At 34.8% G+C, this 21,942-nt stretch overlaps 2 protein-coding genes and 1 long non-coding RNA gene across 4 annotated transcripts; 1 reads left to right on the top strand and 2 right to left on the bottom strand.

The window, feature by feature from the left end:
* Window positions 1–303: 303 nt before the first annotated feature.
* LOC105149986 (tonsoku-like protein) lies at window positions 304–5,013 on the top strand. The gene is made up of 2 exons (XM_011062763.2): window positions 304–438; window positions 1,187–5,013. Exon 2 carries the CDS (start codon window positions 1,243–1,245, stop codon window positions 5,011–5,013), a length of 3,771 nt encoding a protein of 1,256 aa, XP_011061065.1. The 5' UTR covers window positions 304–438; window positions 1,187–1,242.
* Window positions 313–4,904, bottom strand: LOC147909205 (uncharacterized). Its single transcript, XR_015545653.1, has 4 exons — window positions 4,815–4,904; window positions 4,460–4,685; window positions 943–1,088; window positions 313–512 (listed from the first exon to the last, which is right to left on the bottom strand). It is a non-coding gene; the product is annotated as an uncharacterized LOC147909205 (long non-coding RNA).
* A 36-nt stretch (window positions 5,014–5,049) lies between the features above and the next one.
* LOC105149985 (U6 snRNA phosphodiesterase 1) lies at window positions 5,050–7,149 on the bottom strand. 2 transcript variants are annotated; one of them, XM_011062761.2, is made up of 4 exons: window positions 6,897–7,149; window positions 6,469–6,611; window positions 5,975–6,309; window positions 5,050–5,652 (listed from the first exon to the last, which is right to left on the bottom strand). In XM_011062761.2, the coding sequence occupies exons 1-4, from the start codon at window positions 6,989–6,991 to the stop codon at window positions 5,464–5,466; spliced, it is 762 nt and encodes a 253-aa protein (XP_011061063.1). In that variant the 5' UTR covers window positions 6,992–7,149; the 3' UTR covers window positions 5,050–5,463. The 2 variants fall into 2 exon arrangements, with proteins under 2 accessions (XP_011061063.1, XP_011061064.1); XM_011062762.2 differs by having other exon boundaries at window positions 6,905–7,149.
* Window positions 7,150–21,942: the final 14,793 nt, after the last annotated feature.

The raw sequence follows: 21,942 nt of genomic DNA, 5'->3' as shown, positions 1-21,942 counted from the left end.
ACTTCATGTTTATTTTTAACATCAAAATAAGTTATGTATCGAAATTGACACTTTATATTCGTCAATTTTTATCATGATTTATTTTGACACTGAAAATGAGCATCGAGTGTCAGCATGAAAAGACACCTTAAATTTCGCGTGGCACATTCACTCATTTTTTGATGAATTTTGGAACGCATCAAATGGCGCCAAAATCGTAGGGTTATTGGCATCAGTGATTCGATCAGATGATATGACAGATTCGCAATCTCATAGGATGTTATTCGAAATAGATTGGAAGATATTAAAAAATTTTATTTAAAAAAGGGGAAATCATTTAGTTATGAATTTATTATCCTTTCATGATGTTGATTAATTTAGATTGTGAAAATTTTGAGATCTCATTACATATCAAAAGTGTAACAATAGTAGGTAGATACATCTTTGTCAAAACTCCAGGTAACAATAAGTCTATTTTTTATTCCTTCACTGTAGATTTTTAATAGAATCTGACGAGCGATTTTGGCAAAATCCTATGAAAGAAAAGAATATATTTTCTTGTACATGTATAATGTCTCACTCTAACTCATATGGTCTCTCTCTCTCCCTCCCTTCCTCCCTCCCCCTCTCTCTTGTCCATTTCTCCCAATGTAGATTAACTTTAATCTTTGTTTACTTGCTTTTTGTCTTCTTCTAGTTCTAAGAATTAGAGAAAGGTAAAGAATAAATTACTCAAGATTAAAATTAATTTACCTTAGTAGAAATGGTCAGAGTTAGAAAGTATAAGTTAGAGTGAGAGACAATACATATACAAGGAGGTAAAAATGGATGTTGATAATTTGAATTAGAGTTATAAAGTAAAACAGTATAAGTTATATATAAAGTGAAATAGTATATATATATATATATATATATATATATATATATATATAGGGAAGAAGTATAAATGTCTTTCACTCTTACAAGATTTTAATAAAGTCATTCGTGGGTCATTCCAGATTCTATAGAGTTTTTATTCATCATTAGAACTTTCTTTCTCACTTTTGCCAAATATCAGACATATACCTATTTCATTTTGTTTTAAGTTCCAAAAGTAAATATTAGTTCAGCTAAAAGAAAACAAACTTAATATCTTAAATCTTTATCAAATCTTCAGTTCTTTATCTAATCAATCTTTTCGATGAAATTAATATCTTATACTTTGTAGGAATTTAAAAAGGAATTTAAAGCAAGACATTTTGTAGACCTAAGAAAATTATCAGAATGAACATCGATAAACTCATTAAGAGGAAGCAACATGCCAGACGTGACAACAATCTTCGTCAGTTAGCCGAAATCACAAATACCTTGGGGGACATGTACTTCGAGAACAATCGATTAAAAGAGGCTCTGCAGGAATATTCTGAGCAGCTGATTGTTTGTGAACAACTACAAGATAAACTAAGCTGTGCGATAGCGCACAGAATGATTGGAGAGGTTTACGCGAATTTGGAAGATTACGAACAGGCCCTGAAACATCAAAATTTACATTTGGAAGGCGCCAAAGGCATGAAAAACTCGATAGAGGAGCAACGAGCATTTGCTACTTTAGGTAGAACTTATTTCTGTTTAGCTGAAAGCTTAATCGGAAAAACTCAGAAACGAGATGAAGCATTGGCAAACGCGAAGATGGCTTATGTACAGAGTATGGAGCTGTGCGACAAATTAACAGCCACAGAGATCAAAGTGGAAGAGAAGACGCTGATGCGGGCGAGATTGCTGCTTAACTTAGGTTTAACGTTGGAAGCACAGAAGGAGACGCAACAAGCGATTAGTTTAATCGAGCAAGCGACTGCATTATGTGTATCCAATAATTTTCAGGAAGACCTGCATCGAACGTGTATTTCTCTAGCGACTATATACGAGCGGCAAAGTAATTTTGAACTGGCATTAAACTATATCGAAACTGCAGCCACTGTAAATGATGAGCGCCTGAAAGCCGAAGCGAAAATAATAAAGGCTGAACTGTTCATGCGAACTGGACAGTGGATTGAAACGCGTAAAGTATTAGTTCCCCTGTATACGAGTACTGGATTGCCAAAAGACATTAATCATCAGGTGGAGAAATATTTAAGAATTATTGTAACGATTTGTCGAGCAGAAAACAGTCTTCTTGTCGAGACTGATATTCGAGTTAAGCAGAAGCTGTATGAGACCTTAGGTGATGCAGCAGTTGCCGCGCAATGCTTCGACAAAGGTGCGGAATATTATCGACAAATGTTGACTTGCGCGGAGGAAACTGGTGAACAGATAGGTATTTCTTTAATGAGCCTGGCTCAAACGCTCAAAGATGCAGGACGTTACAAAGAAGCGTTGCCATTCGCGCGAAGGGAATTGGACCTTTGCATCAATCCACGAGAGAAATACAGGTCGGCATTATTTCTAGCGGATTTATTAATAACGGCGAATGCCGCTGATGTGGAAATACGGGAATGTTACACTTCAGCATTGAGCGCAGCGAACGAAAGTGATAACGTTAAGCTACAAAAGTTTGTCACAAGAGAACTCATTAGTTATCTGGAAAGCGTAGGCCAGTTCGATGAGGCAGAGAGTATAAAGCAGAAAGTAGGATTAACATTTTTGGAAGCACTGAGCGATACAGAGAGTGAAGCGTCTGAGGAAAGCGATAGAATCGGTGCAGATATTTGTCTGGAGGATCTGTCTGATCTAGAACTCGAAGAGAGTGTCACGAAGTCAATTAGTACCAAAAGAAGATCGAGGAGGGGAACGTCAACTGCAATCAAGAGGAATGAGAAGGGTGAAACGCAGCTCCACGTGGCGTGTATCAACGGTGACATCGGTGCCGTTGAGAGGCTCTTGTCATCCGGTCATTGCACAAATGTCAGAGATAACTATGGATGGTCCCCGCTTCACGAAGCTGCTAATCACGGTTACGTAGACATCGCGGAACTGCTTCTGAAGCACGGTGCTAATGTTAATGATCCGGGCGGTACGTCCTGTAAAGGTGTGACGCCGCTTCACGACGCTGCATGTTGCGGACACTTCTCAATGATGCACCTCTTGATGCATCACGGAGCAACAGTGACGCTCAAGACCCACGACGGCGAAACTGTGCTGGATTGTTTGGAAGATTGGAGAGATCGCGTGGAAGATTTAAGTCCGAAAAATTTAGTCGAATATGACGCGATGTATAAAGAGCTTTCGGCTGTTATTCCATTGAAAAAGAAAAGGAAGAGATCTAACGACGTTCGAACTCCGGACCAAAGTTCTGCGTCGTCCGAGTCATCTGAGGTTCGAAAAATATCCGCCGGTGAGGATTATAAGAGAACAATAGCAAGCTTGCGGACCTTTAATAAAATTAACACTGTTATTGCATCTAAAGGCAATAATGAGGTGGTAACTAAGGCCGTTACGCCTTTAATTAACGAAGAACAAGTTCTTGTCGACGATTGGCTTGAAGACGATATCGGAGATGTAGCGAGGAAAAAATCTACGAACAATCGTCCAACCACAATCAAACGAAAGTCTTCCGACGGAAATCTGGAGAACGCTACTAAAAAGTTGAGACTGAACGGTTCATGTCAAAGTAAGAACAGTATTAGTACAAGCGAAGGCAGCGATGATGATTTCTCTGACATTGTTGAATTATTTGAAGAACCTAAGAAACGTAAGAAAAAACGACAGATATCTTTGATTTCAAGTGGATTCACCATGTCTCGCAGTCGTACACCGTCTCCAGTGGCTCATTTGCAACCGTCTCCTGCAATAAGTTCGAAACAGCATGACAAAGAGTACGTACATTTACGTACATTTGTCAAAGATAAGGTGTTCAATCTAAAAGTAGCAGTTTGCGAAGACGAGCAAGAGTTCCTGACGTACATTATAAATACTACCGAACGTATGTTCCACGATGAAACCGGTTGTACAGTTAAACTGTCGTTTCAACCCATAAATGGGACTGTCGTGACGAAAGAGAGTATTCTGAGAATCATGAGAGAAAATGCGAATGATAAATTGGAATGTGAAGTAGTCGAACTGCAGGTTACATCCATCGTCGAACGATTCAAGACAATTTGTTGTACTCACAATCTGACGCCTTGCGAAATCGTACTGAAGTGCCTGAGATCCTGCGAGAATACGTCGATATTTCGTGTAAAACCTGACGATATCAATAAACAAGTGCTTGTGCCGTTATTAAAGACCTTAGAATACGAAAAGAATATTAAACTGTTACAATTGTCGGGCACTGTATTGCTGACAGTGGGAATACATTTACATCAATGTCTCTCGAATATGTCGTCTCTACAGGAGCTCTATTTAAAAGGCTGTGATATTGACTTCGCCTGTTTACGCCAAGTAAACTCGTTGCCTTCTCAATTAAGAGTCTTAGATCTGAGTTATAATCCGTTGAGTTCCGAGAGTCGTGAGACCCTGCGGAAGCTAATTGCGCCCTTGAGATACTTGCAAAATCTTAACTTACGTTACTGTATGCTGGAAAACTTTTATCTTCCACTTGACAATCCCAATCTAACAAGCTGCGATATTTCGTGGAATAAATTAAATCGTGATGCAGCGACTTCTTTCTTGAGTAAGCAACTGTTTGATTTGAATTTGTCTAATATTCTGTCTTCCAATCGTTTTGTCTTAAGTCTGGATACGACGAGTGTAGCTCTGGCGCCGAGCTTAGAGTCGCTGGATCTTTCGTTCTGTGACATATCAAATGCTGATGTAAAGATCATCTTAACGCAATTGCCTAGACTATTAAAATTAATACTTCGTGGGAATATAAATGTGTCTGTGTTCTCCATAAACTTATTGTTAAGTCGTCAGCCTACATTAACTTATATTGATGTCAGTGGTTGTAAAAATATTGTCAGTAATCCAGAGGCAGGATTATTTATACAAAATCCTGAAGTTTGTACGCTACTGGCTAGCATAGAGCCAAATTTATGTGATTCTTGGATTAAATTGTGGCGAGGAACAGGTATTGTAATGAAATTGCCTCATAACTTGGCGATTTTTAAACCAGTATGACTTTCTGTAAAAAACATTTTGTACATATATATATAATTTTGATACAAAAAATAATTTATTAAAAAAAAATATCTTACAATTATATGTAGATATACCTCTAAAACAAATTTATATTTTATAATACAATACATATTTATAAAAGCAATACTATTACAATTTATAAATTATTATCTCTTATATTTTTAAAGTAAAAAATCAGTAGATTCAATCAATTCAGAGAAGCAATCAAGTAATAGTTTTGCTTTTTTATAATAAACAGATATATATTATATTAGGTGTTGGAATTAATTCGTAGCGTTTTACAAGTGATGGGAAGTACTTTCATTAATGTATTTTTTAATGCTCATGTGAAATAAATAACATTCTTTCATTAAAAACGCTACGAATTAATTCCAACACCTAATAAATTGTATAATTTCCTAGATTTTATAAGTTAATTTATAAATTTTATTATTTCAATTTAAAGGTATAACATTTATTTCCAATTTTGCATTGTATATCATTGACATGCACATATGCATCTTCCATGTTTTCTGCCAAAAATTTATTTAGACTACTAGTAAGAGGTGGCAGAATTTCTTTTAAACATGCTTGCTTGTCTCCAAGGCACCAGAAGAAACTTATGTGATATGAAGTATCCTGTATATAAGAAAAATATATCAAATTAATTTAAATCTTCTGATCTCTCGTTGCACTCATTTTAAGTTATGATTCGCACGAGGTCTGTTCTTTTTAACTGAACTTCTTGCATTATTCATTTTTTTCTCTTCATGTTGGAGAAAAAAAAAGAAGGAAGTTCTGTTAGAAAATGAATAGGCCTAAAATATTTTATTTCTAACATAATCATGCAACATAACAATGAAAGATCAGAAGACATAAAAATTATAAAATCTGTTACTTATTTCATATATGTATAATACATATAACAAAAATGCAAAAAAGAAATATTAGTTTCATGTACCTTATAAAATGATGGTAATTGATATTCAGCTAATAAATTATCAAAAATTTCTGTTAGGCACTTCAACATTTTATCCTCATCTTGACAATAAATTCCAAGGAATGTACGAGTTCTCTCCTCATTGCAATACACTCTTACATCTGTAAGTTGTATAATAAATTTATTAAAGCTACGACACGCCAACTTTATGTCTTCTACAAAAGATTCAATCCAATGAAGCTTTAAAACTAAAGTACGGCTGAGACTAATATGAAGACTAGAAATGATGTTGCCTTCAACAGGCAGTTTGTTCAACACAGACTTCATCCATGTATGAAGACAATCGCTGGGTATATCTGAAATCAATTTAAATTTTTTATTTCTTAAATTTTTTTAAATAATTTTAATATTGATTATTTAATATATCAATATTAAGCAAAGATTCTTTGATCTATGTTTATACTTATAAGATTTAAATTAATACTTATGTTATTGATATTATTTCAAATACTTACAGTTTATGTAAATCAGAGTTGCCCAATTACCACGCTCATGTTTAAAGCTTCGTATTCGTCCATCATGATCCAGTGGATCATCGATCACTTCTTCATTACACGTAACTCCTTTCCATGATAAAATACTTGCAGGTAAAGTTAACCTATAAATTTATTCAACATTATTTTTTGTTCTTGCGTCATGTATCAATATTTAGAGAAAAATTATGTGGAACTTTAACATTATACCTCATATAATTAATCTTAAATTATCTACTAATTATATCAAGAAACACATTATTTTGTATGTGCAAAGTGTTTTCCCTTTTATAACCTCAAACTTAAGAATTATAACTTTCTGATTGTTTCAAGTATTGCTTTTCATTTTAATAAAAAAATGGATTTTCAGAAAGAATTGTAATCTAGAATGAATAACATAATTTATGTACTTGTTTACAATTTTGTGATCATCTTTTCTCGTCTCATCGTGCTCGTCTTCATCCGAGTCGGAAGAGTAAATTTGTATTAAATGCAAACCTGCCATATTTTGTTATTTTTATATTTAACATTAAGTATTTATTATCACTTCTATTACATAAAATATAACAGAAATACAATGCCGGAAAATGAATATAAGGTTATGTTTACACACCATGCACACAAGTTTAACAGTCAAGGATTTTTTTTTATAGATGCGTTGCTTCTGCATTAAAAGTCGAGTCATTTTCAGCTTCTTACTGATTGGCTGGTGTCGTTAAGACCAAATATGGCGAAACTATCAACTACATTCAAAAATACTAGATATATTAAGAAGGAATAATAAATTTTTCAAAAATAAAGAAGTATTTATTATGGATAGAAATATATTTTCTAAATTAAAAAATTTTGATTTTCAAAACACACTAATCCAGATATTAATAATCAGCAAAATAAGTATTCAAATAAAATAAACGTATAGTAATTTTATATTATTCAGAGAATATAATAAAATCATATAATAATAATAATAAGAGAAATCTTAAAATTTGGAAGATATCTTTATGAAATAATTAAATATTCTTATATGACATCTTTTAGATTTTTTCCGTATCATTCATCGATTTGTACAATATGATGTTTTTGAAATAAGCTATTCTAAGATATTTGTTTTAAAAACATCTCAGGATCTCTTTTACGTGTAATTTTAATTGATATAGTTTAAGCAATAATGCATAAATATATATATTTTTTATATTATATATAATATATATATATATATATATATATATATATATATGCATTTAAATATATAAAATTAAAAAATAAATGTACACAGAGTATCTCATAATTCGCAGATTATCTCTGGAGGAAGATGGGCAGGTAGAGCGCATTAATTAAATAGAAAAATTCTCTACCGTTCTGTATTTGCAATAATTAATAAGATAGATAATAATTAATAAACGCGTGGGCTGTCCTTTCGCACGGATGCACGCTTATTCGCATCTTTATTAATTATTACAATATCAACACTACGCAGAAGTGACGCATATATATAAATATTATTGTGCTGTATAAAGAACACTTTCAAATATCTTGCCACGTTTCTAACAACAATGAACGCGTATAGGACTCTCTCTCTCTCCCCCCCTCCCTCCCCTTTCTCTTTGTCTCTGCCTTTTTATTTCAATGTTATGCTATTATATAGTATAATATACATAATTTCTACGACAGAATTCACGTTAAGAAATATAGCGTTTCGCCAAGCGCGTCAAAATTTGTATCTCTTGTACAGATACCATCGAATTGTGCGATTATCATCCACTCTCGCGATGTCCTTTCCGTCGAAAATTCTTTACTTCCAGGCGTTTCTTTTCGATATTCTCTCACTAGTCGATTCACCATGCTCTTTTACGTAACGCTCTTCCTTTCCAGTTGCCGCAATCTCTCTCTCTCTCTCTCTCTCTCTCCATATTTCCCCCTCTCTTTCTCTCTCTGTTTCTCTGTGTCTCTCTGTCTTTCTATCTCTTTGCGGACATCGAGAAATAGTCGTTTCGCCATTTCTGCAACTTCGACTCTGGCCGCCCGAGGATTTTCAATATCCTCGCAATACGTGGCTCTCTTTGAAATTCAGATATTGCGAGCAAAGAGTCCTTTCGGCGGTAGCTGCACCTCAAATTTGCACAGGGCAGTCCAAGCCTGCGAGCAGTCGACGAAATCATTGCGTCCCGCGATATCCTCGCAACACGGTACTGTCATTCATGTGTACAAGTACGACCAACGTGATTGCTCTGTACCCACGGGAAAGATTCTATTTAATCGTGTGAGCTTTAATGAGATCAGCTTTGCGAATTAATTTTAATTAAATTCGACGAATTTGATTTTCGACGATTCAAATGATATAAGAATTAAGAAAGGAAGTACACGCATACATGCACATATCAAATTTGGTGAGAATTTCTTTTTGATAATTAACATTACATCAAATCATTATTCATATATTGGGAAAAATGTTTTAATTAAATCAACAGAAATTTCGTAAAAAGGAAATTTACAAGAATGGCATTTTGATAAGATCGAGTGAACTTTTTGATTTTATAATTAAAAATTCTGTTTGTCTTCTCCATCAAATATTATTCTTTAGGCCTTTTTGTTGATTTAATCAAAATAAGAAATATCTAAACATTCGTTTTGACCGAATATAGGAATTTTCGTATTTAATTAGATTTATTCTTATCGATCTAAATTTATATCATACTGTTAAGCAAAACATTTGTTTCAATGTAGCGAATTTTGTACTCTCTTCCTTCTCTGCATGAAATGCAACGATAGCAACGTCGAATTCATATATATTTTTATAATTTTTAGAGTATTTAAAAATACAAAATTTAAATAAAACAGGAATCGATCCTAAAATATTTTTCAAATATACAAGCGATGAGTTCATAATAGAAACTATTAACTATCTCGAGCTATTTACTCGTGAGACTTTAGTACTAAGCTAACAGTAAGAGAATTAAAGCACGATGCGCGTGCGTTTCATATTTAGTAAATGCGTTCTTGTTTCATGGAAAATGCAATTTTCTGGCAAATGCTGAAGAATACATTCTCGATATAATTAAGGAAATGCCAAAATTTGCACCCTTATCATTAATGTATAATTTTTTACTTTACATTGCATAAGAAATTTTAATCTTTCTTGACAAAGTACATGAACAAATGATTAATAAATGATTGCAGCAGCATAATTAACTATATTTGCATAGTTAAAGTAATTATATAAGTTAGTTATATTATATAGTCATCACAAAAAATGACTAAATTATAACAATTAAATTGCAGTAATTGCAATAATTTTTTTCTCTCGGTGTAATTATTTCGATGATCCAACAAAGTTAGTTTCACATCTGTGTCTAATTAAATTTTTAGTTTCAACAAAATCATTCTTTCAGTGTAGGATTCTAAAACCTCATGGACGGGATTTCCCTTGGTTTCGTTCTAAGGAAGACCGAAGTCCGATACTAATTTCTCGAGTATTTCTCGCATCAACGCCGAGATCCGGCTGACGAGGGTCATCGTCGAAGAGGTTCCTCGAACACGATCAATACCTGATATATCGCTGGCGTGGCAAAAAGGTGGAGGACACGCGGTACTTCCCGAGAATGAAATCCCGTCATCGACAACGTGCGATGTCTGCAACGGCGGATCGACAGTAATTGGCGGCTGCCGGAGTATGCGGTCGGTTGCGAACTTTGAACTTTCGAAAAATAGTTACGCGACAATCGATAGCACAACAAGAGGCAGGACACCTGGACGGGACACGACGAATGGGATTCGAGGCTTTTAATTGTGACATTTCGCGGCATCGACCACGACGGATTTATCATCGCGTCGAGAGAACGTTGCGGGCGTTCACGAGGGAGACAGACACTGACAAATTCGACGACGACGACGACGACGACGGAAGGGGAGAAGGAGGGTGGGGGTGAAACCCGGGTGGTGCCGTGGGTGGTGCTCGCGTGTTTCGCGAAAAAGAAAAGCACGGAAGTTCAGCGCGAGTCTCTCGGCGTAACAGGTGGTTAAACAGGGCTGTAAAGCAGCTTGCAAGCGGCGGGAAAGGGGTGGGAAAGGGGGAGAGAGAGAGAGTTGCATCGGGGAGGAAGTCGAGGGAAGGGTTAAAAAGGTCGGACTTCGCGAGGTGCAGCCGAGAGATCGTGGCTTCTCCGCCACCCCCTTTCCTTACGCTCGCGCAATACGAATTACGAATTGTCCGGATTATATTTCGCGCGTCGTTCTCGAAACTTTTGTACGTCCTTCACGAGAAATCGGACGAAATCGTGTCTCGCGGCTGGAAAGAAAAAATACGATCGGTATACGTTATCAGCGAATCGAAATTTATCACGATAGAAGATATTTAGGGGATTATCGCGAGCATCAAAATTATACATCACCGTAGTTAAATTTAATTAGAGTCGAAACGGGCTGCGCAAAATTCATGTTTTTAGAGAATTACCGCTTAAATCAGCATAATAATAACGATGGCAAAAAACCATTCCGAGCGATTAGGTATCGCAATAATTACACTGAAAAAAAATCTGGCAGCGATAATCAATTAAGCCTAGATGATAATATTACTAGTAACGTTTTTCATTGGCAGAACCAGTGCACTTTAAAACCGTTGTACACAAATCGATCTAAGAATGTACATTTAATAAAATGTAGAAACGAGTTAAACCGCGAAATTCTTAATACACTTTATTGTACTATTTGATAAAATATACTTTGGGCATTTTATCAATTGAGATATCTTCTCACTTTTACATTCAGATTATAACGGCTTTAATGTGCACTGAGTGCAGAATACCAGTTTCTGCCAATGAAAAATGCTATAAAGCTTTGGTGAAATTATTTCAATATAAAATGTTTGATTAATATAATCAACTAAACTAATTTTGTTTTTCTCAGTATTATAGCTTACTTTTCTAATTATTACCAAAGGGTTGATTACTATCATTACTAATATTTACTAAATGAGGCATGCAGGTAACATTGTGTTTTTAAAAGAAAGGAAATACTTGAAACTGCAAATGCTTTGAAGCATTTTTTGATTGATCAGTGGTTTATAAAATTGATTGCGTTTAGCAAAGTAGTTTTGCAATTATTATAAAATCCTTTAGTATGTCAATCTTGTTCCTTACTGAATCTAAATGTATAAATTGAACATATTAAAGAATCTCACAAAGCTTATTTTTTCTGCTAAACGCAATCATTCTTTCTTCTGATTGGTCAACGAAACATTTGCAGCGTTAAATGGATCGCTAATGCACGAAACTGTTAGACTTAAAAATCAGAATAAACGTTAGATCTCGACACAACTACTGCGACGAAAAAATTTACGATATTGAATCGATTATTCGTTCCGAGGATTCTGCTTTTCCTATATTATCGAGATCTCTCGCGCATTGAAATTATCGATCGGCACGAAAATGACGACGCGATCGTAAAACGCATCTATCTAGGAATATCTCCACAAATACCGCCACAGGCGGGCGAGCAGCGGTCTTAATTAATTCGATCCTGCAGCCCTTCCGTAGCCCGATGCCATTTCCATCGTCGTCGGGAGCACGGTCGCTTTGTCGGACGACAAGGAAAAGCGGGTAAGAGGGAAGAGAGTTCCGCGCACCTCGGGCGACGAAAGGAAATTGGCTCGGCTCGGAGACGTCCTGCCTCGGACGGAACATCCTTAATACCGTAAAGTAAGTTTAATGGAGGATGCAGTCGCGCACCGACGCCTACTGGGTGTTCGGGGATATCGCACTCCCTCGGCTCGTAGTTAAATATTTAAATGACGTAGTAATAAATATCCATATTAAATTGCGCTTAAGTGCCCGAATTAGCGCAGACCTAGACATTTGAGCAATAACGATCAAGTTGGGACTTAAACGACGATTGTACTGCGCTTTGCTTTAAATATTAAAGTTCGCTATGATGCCTTAGTCAATTTAGCTGCGTAATTTTTTTTTTTTTTTTTTTTTTTTTTGATATGGAGAAAGAATTAATAAGAAATATAAAAATTATATTATACAGGAAAAATTATGTATGTAAATTATATATTAATTACATATACAGAGAGTGTCGCAAGATTGAGAAATAAAAATACTTGGTAAGAAAGTTTGAAAAAAATTAAGCAGAGAAAAGTTATATGTTTCTCATTTTAAACGATAATTTTTGGAATAATAAAAGGTTATACAATTTTATAAGTAGTAGTTTTTGAGAAATAAGGATTATAATGTAATTAATTATAAATTATATTTTGATGGTCACTGTAATACTGCCATATACGCGAAATAGGAACAGTTTATCAATTAAACGTAATCTATAATCGGCCGTATTTATACATAAAAAATTAGAGCTTAAAATAAAAATTTACAAATAACTTTTTTATTTAATTTTTTAAGAACTTTCTTGCTCTAATTCCGAATTTTGAGACACTCTATATATATAATTAATATATAATTTAATAATTTCAACGTCAATCGCAATTACTATCTCTTTCGTATAAACGCACAAGGCATAACAAATGCATCAACATTCAATAAATTGGCAATTCGTGCGTAACAATTAAATTTATAGCGACGAAGAAGAGGGGAAGAAAAATAGAAGAAGAAACTGGACGGTGGAGAAGCTGAGAACTTCGGAAGTTGCGAGCGGTAGAAGAGGGAGCGCACGAAGGGCGCAAAGTGATCGCTGGAGGGTTGAAAGGAGGGTGGTTAGTAAGAAAGGAGGGCGAGCAGGAAGCTCACGGAGAAAGAGAGAGCGATAGAAAGTGGATCGGACAACGGAGGGTGTCGAGAGACGGAGAACTCATCAGACGCGTCAGTTACCCCTGGCGCCGCGCTTCATCCCCTCGAACTGCGCGTTTCCAGTGTCTCCAGAGTCTTTTCCGTCCCTTCCTCATCGGCGCCCCGCTTATTTCCCTTTCCTATGTTTCATCCGATATCTCACAGCGCTCTCTGAAGGGGAGGGAAGGGGGGATCGCGCAATTTTGCGTCATCACTTAACCCATGCGCTTCCGGTACGCTTCCTAATGCTCGGATAAACGTATCTTTAATCATTGCGAACGAAATATATATTATATAAAACGGAATTCTCAGTTGTCCTCCCAACTTAAACGCGCGGGTTTTTTGGCGTTTGAAATACGGAGAACAATCTGTTACATTTATATCCTGAGAAATCTACTTCAGAGTTTTGAAAATACTTGCCATTTACAACTTCGAAACTTTTAACGTTTCAACATTTTCATTGATATCTATATCACGATTGACTCATTCAGAAGATTAATCCTTATCTGTGCGATAAAATTTAAACAGAAGCATTTATTACACAGGGTGTCCCAAAATTCGCGATTCAAAATACTATAGAAAGTTCTTGAAAATTAAGTAAGAAAGTTATTTATAAATTTCCTCATCTCTTTCTAATTCTAGAATTGAATTTCGATTAAGAGTTAATCGTAAATTATAAAATTGGACCTCACAGTAATTATCTAAACATAGTCTGTAACTGAAACTCTTATATCTAAAACACTCGAAATGGACATTAGTTTATTTTTATAATAATAGCGAACAAATTAAATGAATAATCGTTCTTCCGACGGAGTTCAGAAAATTTCAGAACATCGAAATGAAACATGATTTTATCACAGAACTGATAGTGTAATTTTATCCAGTAATTAGAAGTGTAATTTCGAGGAACACTCCTCTGCTTCTACTCGACCATCGTGATGGACACCGAAGAGAGATCGAAGAGATACGATGATACTCTTCTTGTTTTTTTCCGTTGATAGTGGCGATCTAGGAGGCCGCGGTTGCTAGGAGACCTGTTTCTCTCCCGAGGCGAGAAAGATCCGGAGAGAAAGATCTCTCGCTCCATTATCCGCGCCGGAGGATCACCGCGGGCGACGTCGAAGTGCGGCACAGGATCAAAGTGCAATCTAATCGCGTAATGGCTGGAGTATTAGGATAGCCGCCTGCTACAGAGTCGATCACCCCTCCCCCAATCCCACCCTCATCACCCCACGTTCATAGACGTGGTGGTAATTAAGGAGCACGATCGGTCGCGCCGCTCCTTATTACAAGCTGGGTCCGACGTTCGTGGCGTGAATTGATCTCCCACCGACGTCCTGATGACCCTCGAGATGCTAATTACTCTTGGCCACGCGTCCGTCCTTTTCACGCTCCCTTGATCCGACGTTTTTGCCTTTCGTGTGTCAATTGGAGGTTGTAATAAGGGGATACACAAAGAGTGGCGCCTCTCTTTCTTTTGCTTTCATGAAAAGAAAGAGTATTCTTTGCCATGAAACGCGAGGATGAGTAGACGCGAGTGAAGTGCCTTCTAATCGTACATCTAATCGAGGAATTTCTTGAAACTAAATCACATTCCACATGTTTCAGTTAAATAATAAATAGTAAATTATAAATTATAAATATAATATTATACATTAATGGATTGTGCATTAAATCTTGCTACATTGAAGAAAAAATTTTATATTTTTATTAATGTAAAAAACGTAATTAGTTGTACTCTTCATGTATGCAAAAGAATATCCAAAAGTTTCCGGAATTTGCATTTTTCGAATTGAAGCTACTAGTTCAAAATTATGTCACTAAATATCGCGAGTCTACAGATTATGAAATTACGTGATACTGATATTAAAAAATCATGTCATTGTTCACTACTTTTTCAGTTTGCAATTTGAGTTTGATGATTTTTTTATAAGAAGTTTCAAGTAATTAATATTAAAAAATAGTAAGGCCCGATTTCCAGGGTTGGAAAAACTCGGGCTTTTAAAAAAACTCAACGTAACTGGGTTTTATGGGGGTTTTATTGGGTTTTTTTGGGGGGGGTTTTTTAGGAATTTTTTAAAATAAAATTAATTATTTGATATTTTTTTCGTATAATATTTAGTTTACGTTATATTTATCTTTATTAAATTACATATTCAAATAAAATTAATTATAAATAAATTGTAAAAATATTATAGTGATAAATTTTTCAAATGTAAAAAAAAACATTTCTATATAATGAAAACTGAACAAATAGAAAATAAGAAATGTCAACATTTTAATACTAATCTAGAAAATAAAAATATTACAAAAATTGTCCAAACATTTAAAATAAATGATTGTCGAGGTTGTGAATATAAGATACTGTACACATTTTTTCAAAAATTTGAAAAATTTTGCCAGTTGAAGATCGTTTAAAAAAAATCTACAAACAGAATTTTTTTTAATATTATAAATAATGAAAAAAAAACTTCTTGAAATGATAAAGACAACATTTTAATGATAAAGACAACGTTGTCTTAAAAAAATTAATTATAATTTTTAATAATGAATTAAAATTATGTCGTAACATAATAATATTTCCATGAATTAAAATTATGTTCCGATATAATTAAAAATCGTGAAATTATTATGTCGCGAAATAATTTTAATTCATTATTAAAAATTATAATTTTTTTAATTAAGTCGTTGCATAAAATTTGTGTTTTTAATATTACCGAATAAATGGCAAGTCGTTTTATTTTTTAACAGCAGAAAATTATAGCAAGTCATTTTATTTTTTAATAGCGTAAAAGAAATTTAGTCTAATGTTAAATTCTTAAAAAATAACTATCTCAAAAAAATGACGATTTTTAATAATGAATTAAAATTATGTCGTAACATAATAATATTTCCATAAATTAAAATTATGTCAAGGCATAATAGAAATTCCGAATTTTTACACCACTATAACAAAACTAAAATAAAAACAAAAATATATATACAAAATAAAAATAAAAACGAAAAATAAATAAATAAAAATAATACCAAAAAAATATAAAAAACTTTTTAAAATAATTCTGAAAACTTTTGGAAATTCCTCCGTACGTTTGAACATTATATGTACGTTACATTTACGTGAGTCTATTGTTGTATATAAAATATAAAATTTCTGGCGTTATTGACAACTAATTTGTCAAAATTTCTCCAAATTCAAAGGAATTTTAACTCAGGAAGTCGAAAACTACCGATTCCTATTCTCAATAACAAGGAGCGATCATGAAAATTGGCCGCCATCGAGTGGACCATAGTGGAATGATGCCCTCATTTGTTCGGCGAACGATTTCGAAAATTGGGAACCATCCGGCCAAGATTCACTAGATCGTTAGATACGTAGACAGGCATATAGGGATCACAGCTAACTATCGTAATCGCGCGATATCTTTCCACGATCCAACCGCACGCACCTATTAATTGTGAGTTTCTTTTATAATCACACGTACTTCGGAAACCTTCCCGCGCGAGATCCTTTCCATTCACATGCATCTTGCAATCCCTCATTATTCAAATTTATTACGTGTTTATAGTATCCCAATTTTATTCAACGAGAATCTTCGAATCCCTTCATCAGAAGGATCACCTATTATTATCGTTTCCTAGACGATCTTCCTCCTCTATCGCGATCTGAATTTCATCGAAATCGATGAAGAGCTAAGTAACTAAAAATTCAACTTTCCTTTATCCGTTTTAAACGAAATTTATTACTACGTCATTTTTTAATTTTGCCATTGTTTGTCCTCACAAGTGCATTTTTTACGGCGTCAGTGATTGGCGTCAGCCGTGCATCGATCTCACCGATCACGTCGTTCAGAATTCCTCGAACTTATCCCTTCGTCTCGAGAGTCTCTCGTTCTAAACAACGCGATCCACACCTGCCATAATCAATCGAAATTGGCCATGTGCTACTCACGAGGAGGATAGATAGCTGCTCGCAGCGCCCTGTGATCTGATGCGTTAACCGGCGACGTCAGGACAATGATTATCTTGGTGTAGCGCAGGTGCATCCTCTCGTAAACAGGTAGTCCACGAGATTTCTTTCGAATTCTCGAACTGCCCTAAGGGAGAGGTTCCTCTATCTATCCTCTCGGTAAGCAGATTCTCGTTATACGTTTGGAAGTTTTGCACGCGCTCGTTTCCTCTTCAGGGAACGCGGTTGCGACACGCAATTTTCAATTCCACGGTGTAATTAATTTAGCGAGGGTGAGACAAAACGGGAAGAAGGCGACGGCTCGGTTAATTGTTCGCCGACGTGCGTGTCCGAATTTCAACGAAGCTTGCCACGCCTCGCGTGCGCGTATATATGTGTGTGCTTCATTTCATATAGTTGCATATAGTTCTATCCTCCAGTTGCTCCTCCGAGAAATCTCTTCCGCGACCGAGAAATCCGAAGACAAATGTAAGGCAAATTTTTAAGGATTCCAGTTTTGTCTCTAAAATTGTATTTGAATATATTTAAGTATAATTGTATCTAAAATTTGTATTTAAATTGCACTTAAATCGCGCCTAAATTGCAATTAAATTGCGCTTAAATTGTAAATAAAAACCCTCGAGTCTAAGCCTGTATCAGTTAACTACACAATGGAGATTACAAATTGCAAATTGGAGATTATAATTCAATTAATCAGAATATGAAACGGATTAGGATTAAAATTACTCGGTAAAATTATAATTTTCAATTCATAATTCAATTTCCAATGCGTAAAATATATTAAATGTGATCTTAATAAGTCGAGATGGCATCAATTTCTGCATGGATGGGACACAAAATCGGTAATCACGCTCTTCTCGCCGCTCATCTCAAATCGCCACTCGATCGCGTTCAATCAATTGCTACTTTGCTTGCCTCGAGATAGCTATTTTATACACGAAGATCGATTGCTCGAAAGAATTGGTTGGCAACGAAAGATGTTGGCGCAAAACTGCCAAGTAGGGATCGCGGCCGCAGGGAGAGAAAGATCTGAAGCGGAGAAAAAGGTCGGGGAAGGGGATAAGAGAGAGGAGAGAGGCGAGATAATGTGAGAGTCGCGGTTGTCACGAGAGACGAATCGGCCGATGGAGAACTGAAATTATGCGCGCGCCCGCGTAAAACCTCGAAATAATGAGTTTTTAATAGCCGGTCAGGTGCCTGACGAACGGACGCAGAAGCGACAGCCTATGCTAATGATACGGCTCAATTAACGTTCATACAAAGTTGAGAGAAAGGAAGAAAGAAAGGAGGAAAGCAAAAACTAAGTCGAGAGAGAGAGAGAGAGAGGGGCTGAGAAAAGTACATCATGAATCTCGAGACGGATGTGATCTAAAAGCTCTTGATTTAAAGACTGCCTTTGCCAGCGGTCGACAACACGCACCTTCTCTCGCACCTTCTACTTTTTTTTTTCTCTCCTCTTTTTATCCTCCTCGCTACCTCCTTTAATAAATAGCGTTCCTCGCTCTCTCTTTATGTCTAGCTAATAATAAACCGATGTCTCTTTTCATCTGTCCGCCGCGTCTCTCGTCTCCATCTCTGCATCTGTAAAATTACAACTTTGGATCCGGACCTTACAGCCTCGAGGTGATAATAAAATTCAGTCGCTCGATCGTTCATTTATTTATCTGCTCGATTCTTTTTCCAGATCTGACTCGCGCATGCACAAAGAATACCGATTTCGTGCGTCTCTTCAAGATTAAGACCGATATTTATACTTCATTACTATTTGACGAATAATCACAGTTTTATATTATAAATCTGATTCGATGTCAATTTATATTTATTTTTACAAAGATTCATAGGCTTTAAATATTCTTTAATTCATGAACGTTGATTTATGAATTATTAATTGTTATTTCAATAATTTCAGATTGATGAATCGTAGTTTAATCATCATTTATTAGGATGATAAGCTCTATGTACATTTTACAAGCATTTAACATGTCATTCTCTTCTTCTAATACATCTTCAATCATATAATTATATAGTCATTCATAATAAATTATTAAATAATAGATTTGGAATAGATATTTTTTATATAATTACTATCTTTTTTTATCTAAGGTTAAACCAAAAAAAATGTTAGAAAAATCATCACTTTTTTTTATGAATCTATAATTATTATTTGTACTATTAATTGAACATTGTGCCTTTAATTACAAATTAGAGATTATTATTATTTACTATGAATCGTAAATAATAATAGATTTTTCAAATATAGATTCATAAAACAAAGATCTGTAAAATATTAATTCAAAATATGTGAATATATAGATATTTAATTATATTTCCAATCAAAGATGGAAAATTATTTACGACTCTGAATTCCAATATGAATATGAGACTTTCTCTGCCGATCGGACTTCACTGTACCGGAGATACAATTTAAGTTCGTCTGCATGACTATTTTATGAACTTGATAATTTTCAGCGTTTCAAAAATATTTCACGACGTATAAAAATTCGACTGATCGCGGTCACGTGACAGCTTCTGCACGTGTACCGCGCGGATTTCACGCGGCAGATAAGGCGCATTAATAATACGGAACATTGCGGTGCCTTCTCTTGCGGAACAAGAAAAAGCGCTGCGGCGCTACATATATTATACATTAGACGAAGGAAGAAGCCGTAAGTGAACGAGCAACGAAGAAAGAGAAAGAGAGAGAGAGAGAGAGAGAGAGAGAGAGAGAGAGAGAGATATATGAGTGGGAGAAAGAGGGAAATTTACCTTGTTTTCGGGTGAAAACTGCCGACAGTTTTTCGCTAACAATAAGTTCCGACGTCACCACACGCATATCAGGACATTGCTTTCTCCCACCAAAGTGCACGATTGTATTTTTTTTTTAATATTCTGAAACACTTCATGTATCAAATTACGTAAAATATCAAATAAGTACAATATTAGGTGAAATATCTAAATAAGATAGAAGCGAAGTGAAGAGAACATCCGAAACTTCTAATTTAAATGAAAAAAAAAATATAAATAATATAACAATAGATAATAATATAACAATGATAATAATAATAGATTTTATTAACGTACAAGTAGTGGTGAAATATAAATTTATAAACGTGAACGTAGTGTAATTTAGAATAGCAGAAAGCTGAAAAGGTAAAGCATCAAGCAATAGTGCTGTTTGTAAGTTTAAACTTTAATAAAATCAAATAACAAGAATGTAATAGACAAAAATTACACGATAATAAATATCAATATTTAAAATAATAATATTGATGTAATATTGATTGAAATAAAAGAAAACCAGAGGCAGAAAACATCCAATATTCCTAATTTAGATAAAAAAGGTAATGCCATCTGTGTATTAAAAACTGTATGTATATTATATATTTAAAAAAATTGTTTTAATTACTTTGAACAAACAAGATATTTCTTATAGATTGTTGGATCCTAAAATGATGTCTCCAAGTTAAATTTCACTAGCATGTCAGGTTTCCTTTTTTACAAAAAATTTCAAATATCGTAAAAAGAATCATTTTACAGACATTAAACCTCAATTATCTTAGAAACCTGACGTGCTGGAATTTTTTGGCTTGCATCATTTTTAGAAAAATTTATAAAAAACATTTAATCCAATTCAAAGTAACTTTTTACTACAAACTAGTATCATTAAAGATCAGATAATTTTTCGGTGTTCCTTCATTATGAAAACAATCGAAGCCAAGTGCGGATCGATATTGCGAATCTCTATCTCTTTTTTTCTCACTCATTTCCTTTCTCCCTCCCACGCTCTTTCCGTTAGTGCGAGATGATCGCATACGGTGTTGATTGATCTTTCGTTCATAATTGCTGCGATTGTTATGCGATCACGTAATTTGATCTACGCTCTAGAACTGATCCATTATTATAAATAATGGATGTGTGTGCATGCGTACATGTGTTAAATTTTATTTGCCAAGCGACAAAAAATTGATTGCGTCGCGTTACGCACCAGCCGAGCTCAGCCATTGCGTATATTTGCGGCTTGGAGATTGTACGATAAAAACGCCGATTGTAAGTTCATCGGATAATGATAATCGCTCTTTTTCCTACTTGCACAACGCGACCTCGATCTATTCACTCTAATTTCTCTTCAGATGATGAGGAACATTTTCTACAAACGCTCGAGACCTCAACGACCTTGAGATTTTCTGCGAATGAATTTTCAAGCGAGAATCTATGGATTCCGCTGTTGTGTAAAGTGGATAATTCATGAGATCAAAGATCGGAAAGAGAAGAATGCGGTGTTTTATTCGATGTTCGATATTATATTTTACATAACGTGATGTAATGAAAATTCTCATACCGCGCAGATCATTCCAGCAATATTGCAACGTTCAAGGAGTTTTGCAGCGACATTGCAGTAATGTTGCTGCAAGTTCTGTGCTGTATAAGTTAAAAGATCTTTAGTCGAAAATGTGAAATTATAAAATACACTTGGACGCATCTGTGCTCTAATTTTTTTTATATTTTTTACAAACGCTCGAGGTCGCTTAACTTAAAAAATCTTTATGAATGAATTTTCAAGCGAGGATCTGTGGATTTCACGGCATAATAAACGACGTGGATAAATAATCCACGAGAATAAAAAATCAGAAAAGATTTTTTAGTCACGATTTTTGGGACACCTGTACATAAAAAGTTAGACGAAATAATTTATATTTAAAAGTATTTTTG

The sequence above is a fragment of the Acromyrmex echinatior genome, chromosome 7 (assembly GCF_024713525.1).
Source record: "Acromyrmex echinatior isolate Ae372 chromosome 7, ASM2471352v2, whole genome shotgun sequence".
Taxonomy (NCBI): domain Eukaryota; kingdom Metazoa; phylum Arthropoda; class Insecta; order Hymenoptera; family Formicidae; genus Acromyrmex; species Acromyrmex echinatior.
The sequence above is the reverse complement of the archived record's forward strand: the minus strand, read 5'-3'. Positions and strand labels throughout refer to the sequence as shown.

Excerpts from the sequence above, each read along its gene's own strand:
- LOC105149985 (XM_011062761.2), bottom strand. The coding sequence starts at position 6,991 with ATGGCAGGTTTGCATTTAATACAAATTTACTCTTCCGACTCGGATGAA. Across the intron at positions 6,310-6,468 it reads AACTCTGATTTACATAAACT|ATATACCCAGCGATTGTCTT; the intron begins GTAAGTATTTGA and ends AATTGATTTCAG. Across the intron at positions 5,653-5,974 it reads AATTACCATCATTTTATAAG|GATACTTCATATCACATAAG; the intron begins GTACATGAAACT and ends TCTTATATACAG.
- LOC105149986 (XM_011062763.2), top strand. The coding sequence starts at position 1,243 with ATGAACATCGATAAACTCATTAAGAGGAAGCAACATGCCAGACGTGAC.